We start from the raw sequence: 11304 nt of genomic DNA, 5'->3' as shown, positions 1-11304 counted from the left end.
GATTGAGGGACTTCCTGTTCTTCAACATTCTCCTGGTACATAGCACCCATCAAATACCACATTAGCATTTTCCCATTACACAAGAGGTCAGCCTCAGTCTCCCAAAGGGTTTTGAAAATGTGATTCAAGCAATTCATTTACATTCCTGTACTCTGACATATATGTGATAGTATATAAATTATAGTATAATAAAAATACCTGAAACCCTAAGAATCACTGATTCTAAGAAAGTCGCTTAGCTACATAGAAAGACGTAAAGGAATGCAGGTTTATATGTGATAGTTCAGGGATGTCACAAGATGTCTCAAAGGATGAGAAACGAATAATTGAAAAAAATGTGAAACCAGAGCACTGTTCTCATTTCTTCTATTACCAAAGATCAGGTTAGTGATATGTAAGATGTAAGACTTTGGGAAGTCCTATTTCTAGCCACATACTCTGTGCGGGATGGAGCTTACTCAGTCAAACACAACACTGCTCACTGTACTGCTTTGACAGTAGAAACTGGAAGTTCAGTACCTACCTGGTGAACATTCTACAGAAACAATTCACTAAACTGTTACCTAGTGTGTCAGTTTACCACTAGCATTTATATCCACCAGTTCCATAGTTCACATCATGGATAGCTAGAGATGCTGAAAACACTTCCTCCTCCAAAGTTATTTCTGCACTGGAAAAAATATGTGAGCTACCTGCTCTCGAATTTGCTCAGTCTTGATCCCATAAGTGATGGGATTCAGCATAGGTGGAGCCAGAATGCACACATTATCCAACAAGATGTGGATATGAGGTGGAACCTGGCTTCCAAAATGCTGAGTAAGCGTTGTGATGATCGCAGGCCCATAAAAGAGGATGATGATGCAGACATGAGAGCCACATGTGTTGAGAGCCTTGTGACAAGCATCTTGGGAAGGCAGGTGCAAGACAGCATGGAGAATAAGCATGTAGGAAATGAAAATTAATAGGACATCTAAGACCACTGTTGACATTATAACAAAGAGTCCATACCATATGTTTACTCGTATGTCATTACAAGCATATTTGGCCAAGCCAATGTGTTCACAACAGGTGTCTGGAATTATATTACTTTGTCAGAAAGTCAATCTTTTCAGAAGAAATATCATGGGGAAATCATACAATAACTTCTCAGAAAGATGGTAACACCAATTTTCCCAATCAGTGTGTGTGTAGAAATAGTGGTGTATCTCAGTGGGTAGAAGCATATGGCAATGTAGCAGTCAAATGCCACCACCAGCAAGGTACCTGACTCAGACATGAAAGTGCTGTGTGTAATGAAGAACTGTTTGATGCAACGATTCAAGGAGAACTCCCCAGCACAGAACCAGAAGATGGCCAAGGCCTGAGGTACTATGCATGTGGAGAGGACAAAGTCTGCCCCAGCCAGCATGCAGAGGAAGAGGTACATGGGTTCATGGAGGCTGTGCTTTGTCACAATAATGAAGATGAGAAGGCTGTTCCCAGATAGGGCAATGATGTATGAAAAGAAGAAAGGGATGGAAATCCACATGTGCTGGTCCTCTAGGCCAGGGATGCCCAGCAAGTAAAAGACTATGTGACTGACACCAGTGTGGTTTAAGGAAACATACCCATGGAGACCACCAGAGACATCACCTCATACTCACAGAGATGAAAAATCCAGATTTTCCTGGAATATTCTTTTGGCATATCTCACACTCTCCATCTTCTTTGAACATGCAAATAATAAGAAACATAAAAAGTCAATAGGGTATGTTCTCTGCTTCAATGAGTGACAGTCTAATTAAAAGATATGCATATCTCCAGATAATCAAACAAAACATATCATTGTATATATTTCTCCTACCAACAGAGGCTTATGAATATTCAAAGGAAATCATTATATGTACCTGTGAAGGCTGTAACAAGAGGTTTCTTGAATATAAACTTGAACTTCACTTGTGGGGGATGATTTATCATAAAGAGAATGAAGTAATATGGAAAACGTAGGTATTCAAATTGAAGTATACCATTTATGAACAGTGTTCGTTCAGATCCAGGCGGCTATGCACAGGGAATACTGAAGAAAGCAGCGTGTGGGGTCATACAGGCAGATTTGGCCTAACTGATGGAAATGAGATTTAAAATCTCTCTGAATTCACCACATACAATTTGCACATTTGTGAAGGGATTCAGTAGACAAAGGTTAAGGAATAACACTGACAGGGCCTGTGTGCCTGAGGTGACACACTGCTCATGCTCACATCTTAGGAACTACGTTTAGAAATGACTGAAATTGGAAAATAAGGTATTAGTGCTGGGAGGGGATGGGGATGACATTTGGAAGATTTTTCTGCAGGCGGAAATATTGTCATTTGGTTCTTAGTGTACATTCATTCATTCATTAATCCAGATGCAGAAAAAAATGGGAAACTTCCAGGACCCTAGGGGCTTAAGTTTGAGAGTGAAGCAAACTTTAAGTAGGTGATTTTAGAAAATTGGAGACAAATGTTGATTCTTTCTGTTGACGGGTATCTCAGAATATCTATCTCAGTATAAGTTATGTCTTAGGCTCATTAACAGTTTATGTTCCATCCCAGGTTGCCTCTCTTGGTGCCTCTGTTTTTTCTTTGATGGGAGGAAAATCAGCTCCTATAACCATCCTCCCAGTGATGGAAAAAACTGTTCTACAATTACAGTTACTGGTCAAGAGAGTCTAGTCACTGGCCTTGATACAGGGAACTATCTCCGGAGAGTATAGGGCTGCTCTGTGAGAAGGAAAAAGCCAGAAAGACACAATTCAACACAGAGAGGGGCTTGAGAAGGGAGGAGATGATAGAAGCTGAGGATGGGTGTGTGTTTGGAGAAAAGGAGTAAAAGGGAAGTGCTGTTTGTTTTTTGGGGGTTTTTTTCACTGAAAAATGGAAGCCAGGAAACTCAGGGGTACTTGCCCGTTTGGTTTCCTGATAGAACGACTTTGGTGTAATACATGTTCATCCTAGAAATCCCCTTTCAAATGTCTCCTGTCTCATGTTTTCTTCTCACATCTGCCTAAGAGGCCCTGGAGGTCTCCTCTTTCCACACCCTGCTTTAGGAACCCCAGCACAGATCCCAGACATTCTCAGGGCTCCTCTCATATTTGCCAAGACATATCTGCAGTCTAAGTCAGTATCTCCATCTTCTAATGCCCGGTCCACTTATTGGGCACAGGTTATTTTTTGGATGATGACTCTTTATTTACTAACTTTCAGGAACATCAGATAGACCATGTATTCTCACCTCCCTCCCCAGACCTCACCCTCCACTTCTGCTAGAACCAACCAGATTTGTGTCTCTGGTCACTATCATTCCACACATATTAACGGCCTCCAAGTGTCCTGTACCCTCTGGCCTGTCTGGGACATAACACCTGCCCAGCACTTACCTTCATCCTTGAACCAACCCCATCTGCAGGTGTATAATTCATTTATCAACCTTAGACTGAGTCTTCTGGAACAGACATTCAATTGGAGATGAAATTTACCTTGTTGCAGGATTTGGGCTCTTTATCCTCTGTCACGAGAGCCCTTGAGGGAAGGTACTTACACCAGGGCTCCAGGGAAAGAACTGTCTCCAAGAGCCTCACCTTCTTCCTAAATGGGCTGGGTCTCTAAGACCACTTCACATCTTCCTCACTTCCTCCCACTCCTTTTCTCTCTTTTTCATCTCCAGATAATCTGACACATAAATCATCTACCATGTAAACCAGCCTTGCTTCAGGCCTATTGTAATGCAACAGGAATATAAATACTTACAATTAATATGGACCCATGGTTTTTAAAGTTTTATTCTTCATGAAAACAATTAATGAAATTCACATGAGTTTCAAATTCCAGAGTCATGAATACTGATGTTTACCTCTGTTGTCTAAGGGTATAGAATTGTACGAGCTTAGCAGTTAGTAGGAGACGTGTGAGTCTTGATGCCTTAGACATGTCTCTATTCCATTTGCCTAACTCTTTTAACTGCATTCAAGATTGTTCACTTTATCTTAATTTTCAGTTTGATCTGCAGAGGCCTACACATAGCTTTCTTTGTTTTTAAAGTCCCTGAAGTCCTCAGAGATTTTCGAATCCGTAAATTTATTGTTTTTACCACAATTGGATATATTCAGCAATTATTTCTTACAAAATATTTTTCTGTCCCCTTCTCTCATTTCATTTCAACATCCCAACAACAACACATATGTTAGACCTTTTGACATTGTTGCATCAGTATTTGAAAGTCTCTTGATTTTTCTGTATTTTCTGTCTCTTCTCCAGTTGGATAATTCTATTGAAGATCTGATGGTCTATTTCCACAAGTAGGGTTACCTTGGTCAAGGGGTAAATGCATTTGTAGTTTTGTCCTATATGGATAGATTCCCTTTGAGAGGCTACACTATCTTTCATTACTAACAGCAATGTATGAAAGTAACTTTTCCCTCACAAACTTTTTCCTCACAAACTTGCCTGTAGACTACATTGTCAAGTCATTGAAAATTTGTCAATCTGACAGTGTGTCGAGTGGGACTATCTGCACAAATGGATGGCAATAATTCTTCCCTCTGCTGTCCACACAAGACAACTCCTCCATCATGAGCTACAGTCTGTTATCCACTCCCTTGCATCTGTGATGGCCTCATGACTTGCTTTGGCCAATGGAGTGAGGTGGAATTATTATATCCTCTGCCCAGGAATTTAGAAGCAACATATTAAATTTTCCTCAAAATGGATTTTCCAGCAAAAATAATATCAACTAGACAAAACATTTCTATCTTCAGAACACCCAAAACCTCCCCACAGTGGGAGGAGAATTCTTTTTTTTTTTTTTTGCGGTATGCGGGCCTCTCACTGTTGTGGCCTCTCCCGTTGCGGAGCACAGGCTCCGGACACGCAGGCTCAGCAGCCATGGCTCACGGGCCCAGCCGCTCCGTGGCATGTGGGATCTTCCCGGACCGGGGCACGAACCCGCGTCCCCTGCATCGGCAGGCGGACTCTCAACCACTGCGCCACCAGGGAAGCCCGGAGCAGAATTCTTGATTGATGATTGGCTTAACTCTTGAGTGATTGGGTTTGCATAGTGGGCTCTGACCAGAGAACCCAATCCAGTCATCAGAACCATCCGGTCGTTAAATCACCTGAACGTCTAAATCTCCACAGGGGTATGGCTACCCCGTGGGTGTGTCTTGAAATCTCCACTTAGCCCTATTTGTGCACCTGTGGATGGGGCTACGATTGATATTAGGCAAATTACCTAGACTCCTCCAAAGCTTGTCACCAGCCCCTCCAGTGACTTGAGAACATGCCTGTGAAAAACTTCCAAGCTCACACTTAAGTCAATTTTACATAAAATTATAAGGGTTGTTTCATATTCCTTTCATCAGCTGATATTCTAGAAGTGTAAGTGTGTCAAATCTCAGGAGGATTCCTATAGTTTTGCCCATAAAGTAATAAAATGACTCACCAGTGTAAAAAGCAACTCCTGGAAAACATCCCTGCTGACAGTGTTTCAGGAGTTACAAGAACATTATACATCCTCCGATTGATTTTCTTGAATTCATGATGATTCTCCAGGGACTGGAGCGGCCTCCACCGGCTCTCCCATGTCTTCAAGCATGGCTCTGTCAGACCACTGTATACTGAAATAGTCATTTTTAGCTCCATTCCTTTTGTTAGTTTGCACAGTTGACTGAGCAAAGGACATAGAGATTGCCTGTGGGTCCTGGGAGCACAGGGGATCCGACTCCAAAAGATTTGACACTGAACCCTTTCTTCATGAGGATGCTCTGGCCTTCCACGTTCCTGTCCATGTTACTCATACAGACCACAGCCACCCAGAGCGAGGAGGGCATGGTGGTTGCCACTTGGGACTCCAGCCAGACAGCTGGAGATTGAGGGGACTCTGAAGCCAGGGAGAAAACTGCCTCTGTCCAGCTCTTCCAACTAGCGTACTGTCAAAGAACAGAGACCAGGCTTATATTAAGTCACCACCCGCCCTTGGTGCCTGGAGAACTCTTGATTGATTGATTGATTGATTGATTGGGTTAACCCTTAACTGATTGGGTTTGGATAGTGGGCTCTGACCAGAGAACTCAATCCAGTCATCAGAACAATCAGGTGATTAAATGAACTGAAAATCTAATTCTTTGCAAGGGTATGGTTACCCACTGGGAGCGTTTTGAAATCTCTAGTTAGCCCTGTTTGTTCACCTCTGTATGAGGCTACTATTGATATTAGACAAAATACCTAGATTATTCCCAAGCTTGTCACCGACCCCTCCAGTGACCTGGGAACACGCATGTGGAAAATGTGTTTGAAATTTCCATGCTTATACTTAATTCAGTTATACGTAAAATTAAAAGTGTTTGGGTTTTTTTGTGTGTGTGTGTGGTACGTGGGCCTCTCACTGCCATGGCCTCTCCGTTTGCAGAGCACAGGCTCTGGATGCGCAGGCTCAGTGGCCATGGCTCATGGGCCCAGCCGCTCCGCGGCATGTGGTATCTTCCCAGACCGGGACACGAACCCGTGTCCCCTGCATTGGCAGGCAGACCCTCAACCACTGCACCACCAGGGAAGCCCTAAAAGTGTTTTTGCATATTTCTTTTATACAATTGATTCTCTACAAATGTAACTGTGTTAAATCAGAGGAAGGCACACATAGTTTTGTCCATAAAATCATAAAATGATTCACCAGTGTAAAAAGTGACTTCTGGAAAACATCCCTGCTGATAGTGTTTCAGGGGTTATAAGAACACCACACATCCTCCTTCTGATTTTCTTAAATTCATGATAATTCTCGAAAGACTCCAGTGGCCTCCACCAGCTTTCTGATTTCTTTTACACTCAGTCTCATAGTGGAATCCCCAAACCAGAAGCATCAGCATCAACTGGGAATGTGTTAATGCAAGTTTTGCAAATTTTGACCCCAGATCACCCAATCAGTATCTCTGGGAGTGGAGCCCATAGATCTGTGTTTTTTAGAAACACTCATATGATTGTGTATTACACCAAGGCTTAAGAGCACCTGCCTTGAAGTTTCTGCAACTTGACTGGACCTTGGAAGTCCCTGGGAAGTTGTAAAAAGCACTGTTTCAAGAATAGAAGAGAAGCAGGAAGATCTTAAAAGTCCTGTTAGAGAAAAGGCCAGGCATAAATGAAAATGTTGTCAGATCTTACATAAGTTGTGGAAATTTTTTCTTAGAGTCAGTGACCCAGACATAAAACATTTTTTAAAAATGAGACTTACTGTATAGCACAGATGATCAAAGCTCCAAGGGTGGTGTCCTCCAGGGTGTCATCCATGTCCACATTGATCACGTGCACAGTCTGATAGGTCTCCTGCTCTCTGGCACACAAATCTTCCACAATTCTGTTGAAGATGCTCTCCTCACAGGTGGAATTAACATCAAAGGGATACTTGCAGTCTTGAATCTTCTGAATGGGGTTTGATTCTCTCATTTCTTCCCAAGGTGTGTAAGGTTCCATTCCTGCTCTAGTATTCTTTACCATTAAGGTTGTGTACATCTGCTTATATATCTTTGAGAAATGGTAAATCACTGCAAGATCTGCATTTTTGGAGAAAGAACAGTAGCTACAACCTCTGCAGTTTTTCACATACAATGTCTATTATGCAATCACACCAAATCAAATATTACCAAGCATTTCAAGAAATATTATCAATAACAAAAATCAATGAGAAAAATGTAACAGGCACAGAACTACAAATGAATTAAATATTGGAATTATCAGACAGATATTTTTTAATAAAACGTTTATCTGGATCCTTTTAGAAAATATCGATTGTGTCTTCAAAGTTAAATCATCACCAAAAGAGAAGTCCCCATCCAGGATCTCCAGGACCATAAGTAGTTGCCTATTGCCATCACAGCCTCAGCAAGAAGATGCACAGAAACATTTCTACTGAGTGTTGGTCCAACCTTAATTAATGTTATGCACTGAGCTACAAATGTGAGCTATGAGGACTCATCTGTATCTCAGATGTGATGCCTGTATTAAACAGACCTCTGTGACCCTATTCAGAGATTCTGGCCCAGCCTGAGAGACTCCTGTTCTTCCTATATTAGTTCAAGGAACCGAGATAACCCTGTGAGGAGCACACATATGATCCATTAGACTGAGTGGAACAGCGAATAATACCTCACCTGCTGAGCAGTTTACTGCAGAGCACTCTGCTTTGCAAAACCTCCCATCACATCACCACTTGACTCAATGACCTGACAAAGCTTTGGCCTTTGGGAGAATTCCCACTGTCTAGAAATCTTGGGCTTCTCTAAGGAGGGCAGGGAGAAGTACTTCTATAAATATTTCAAAGACAAGGACTAAGGCCTGAGAGCTTTGCAATTGACAAAAGACAACAAGATGTGCCTCAAACAGCAGATGAAAGAGAGGGTAGTCTTACCAAACCAAACTTTGGTCCACTTGCCCAAGCTCAGTAAAGCCAATCTACTGACACCGGGTTTTGGGAAAGGAAAGTGCAGTGTTTATTGCAGGTGCCAAACGAGGAGTCCAGGTGGCAAATGCTCAAAAGACCCAAACCCCCCATGGCTTCTAGTGAAAGGTTATTAAAGACAGTGTGCAGTAGAGGGTTGCAGGGTGAGTTATCACCTCATAGACTTTCTTCTGATTGGTTGGTGGTGAGGTAATGGGGAGTCAGCATCATCAACCTTCAAGTTCCAACTGGTCTGGAGTCTATGTGCTTGTGATTAGCATGCAGTTAACTTCTTCCACCTGGTGGGGGTTGTAGCATCTGCAAAATCACTCAAAGGATATGGCTCAGTATATCACCTTACAGCCCTTGAGAAGGAACTTAAGGTCCTTGACTTTGTTTAATGACAAAACTATTATTTTGTCTTATTAACTGCTTCCTTTTGTTTCTGAGTTTTCTCACTTCTCTGATTAAATTTATTCTTTGGAACTCAGAGAAGGCCTAGGAGGATAAAGTTTTTCTACAAACAAGAGATAGGCAAAGGACAGGTGGAGGGAGGCTGGGTCAGTCCCCAGAAGGCCCATAGTGTCCTGCTTGTTTACAGCAGGAATGCACAGCCACTGCTCAGATCACAATCACCTCCTTTGTGCATTATCTCTCCAATTTACTCAGCTTAGGTGAACAGAGATCTAATATTTGAGTACTTGTGCTATCCGGCTACTAAGGGAATCTAAGTACAGAAAATCCTATTTGATAAAGTTGACTTTCAGATGTATGGACTAGATGTGTCTGTTTTATCTCATTTCTTGGATATAAATACAAATGTGTTTCAGAAAGATGGTGACTATGAAAATTGCTGTAGTTTCATCCACTTCAATGTCAGGTTGTTTTGCAGCCAATTTTTACTCCTTGAGAGAATATACAGGAATAGATGATATATCTCTTCCTTTGGAGGTCTGAAAAATCTGCTTGAAAGCTTTGAAAGGCACCATCCAAGTTTTCAAACTCAACAATAATTTCTCGTTCAACCTCCTAAGTTGAAGGACAGCCAGAGAGTTGAAGGAGAAGCTCTCATGTTAAGATGTCACCAGTATATAGTTGGAATACTGCAGTGAATAGAAGTACAAGAAAATCAATGTTTTTATGCAATAAAAATATTTCCCTACTTGTTTGAGGCCCAAAATGAAAAATTTGTGAAACAAGCTATGGATGTACCAATGGAGGCACCAGCGTACCTATATATTAATTTTTTTCTAAATTAAATTTACAGTTTTGCCTTCTATATTAAGTACTCTCATTTTGTACAAGGAATAAATCTAAATTTACAGTGACTATTCAGAATTATTTTTTTCTCTCTGCTTCCTCCCCAGCTTCCTGAGCTCCAGCTGCTCTTACCCCTGGGAAGGTCCATGAGACACTCAAGTGGTTTCTAGTCCATGGTTCATATTTCAACCTCAGAAACAAGTCTGGACCTGGCTGGAAGACAGTCTTGGAGTAGAAGAATGAGGAACAGTAGCCACTGTATGCTACTGTTCATGGTCCCTCAGACCTGAATGATAAGTGACCACCTAACTGAGAAAATAACATCCTTGGGCATGCAGAGGCTTGGGTTTCCCCTGCCTGAAGCTACATTCCTCAAAGGAGAAAGGGAGGGGGGGATAAATTAGGAGTATGAGATTAACATATACAACTACTGTACATAAAATAGATAAGCAACAAGGATTTATGGTATAGCACAGGGAACTATATTCAGTATCTTATAATAACCCATAATGGAAAATAATCTGGAAATATATATAATATATATATACATATATATATATAATTGCATCACTTTGCTGTACACCTAAAAACTAACACAATATTGTAAATCAACCATACTTCAATTTTTTAAGAGATGTTTTTTCCTATAGTTGGTATTTTTTGAATGTTTTAAATGTCTTTTTTATTATTACTACTTTATTTCCATTTTTTTTAAGTCTATTCTGGAAAAAAATACCTTGCCCTCAAAGTTCTTATGTCTTTTTGTAATTACCTCTATGAGAAAGTCCATATTCTCCAGACACTTTTTTATGTGAAATCAGTGGACACTCAGTTGTATTTCTGTGGCTGAACACAGTTTGTTTATTTCCAAATTACTTCAAGAACCCAGGCAACAATTTATGTTTCATGTACTTTAGGATATCAGTGAACTGAAAATTTTTAAAACTACATTTGTTCATGTGAATTCTTTGAGCTTCTTACAGAAAGCTTTGCAGTGCAATTGTCTGACTTTTTAAAATCAATAGTCAACTCAAGATAAGGGTCTAATTTTATTTTTTTGGATGTTGATATCCAGTTTTTCCAAAACTAGTTATTGAAGAGAGACTATCCTTTCCCCATTGTGTGTTCTTGGCACACTTGTTAAAGATGAGTTGATGGTACCTGCCAGTTCCATACTGTAGCTTTGTAACATATTTTGAAATCAGGAAGTGCTATGTCTCTAACTTTGTTCTTTTCATTCAAAATTGCTTTGGCTATTCAGGGTCTTTTCAGGTTTCATATGAACTTTAGGATTATTTTTTTCTATTTCTATTAAAAATGGCTTGGAAAGAACTCAAACAAACAACCTAACAATACACCTAAAGCAACTAGAGAAAGAAGAACAAACAAAACCCAAAGTTAGTAGAAGGAAAGAAATCATAAAGTTCAGGAGAAGAAATAAATGAAAGAGATTAAAAATAAACAATAGAAAAGATCGATGAAACTAAAAGTTGGTTCTTTGAGAAGATAAACAAAACTGAGAAACCTTTAGCCAGACCCATCAAGAGAAAAAGGGAGAGGACCCAAATCAATAAAATTAGAAACGAAAAAGGAGAAGTT

General features: G+C 40.6%; 1 protein-coding gene across 1 annotated transcript; it reads right to left on the bottom strand.

Moving 5' to 3' along the window:
* Positions 1 to 659: 659 nt before the first annotated feature.
* Positions 660 to 7481, bottom strand: LOC307055583 (olfactory receptor 52B4-like; the record flags this gene model as incomplete). Its single annotated transcript, XM_079707801.1, is given in 4 exon segments — positions 660 to 1091; positions 1095 to 1141; positions 1144 to 1577; positions 7243 to 7481. Coding segments are annotated over 4 exon segments (1152 nt in total).
* Between the last annotated feature and the right edge of the window lie 3823 nt (positions 7482 to 11304).

This window comes from Hyperoodon ampullatus, assembly GCF_949752795.1.
Source record: "Hyperoodon ampullatus genome assembly, chromosome: 7".
Lineage (NCBI taxonomy): Eukaryota > Metazoa > Chordata > Mammalia > Artiodactyla > Ziphiidae > Hyperoodon > Hyperoodon ampullatus.
The sequence above is the reverse complement of the archived record's forward strand: the minus strand, read 5'-3'. Positions and strand labels throughout refer to the sequence as shown.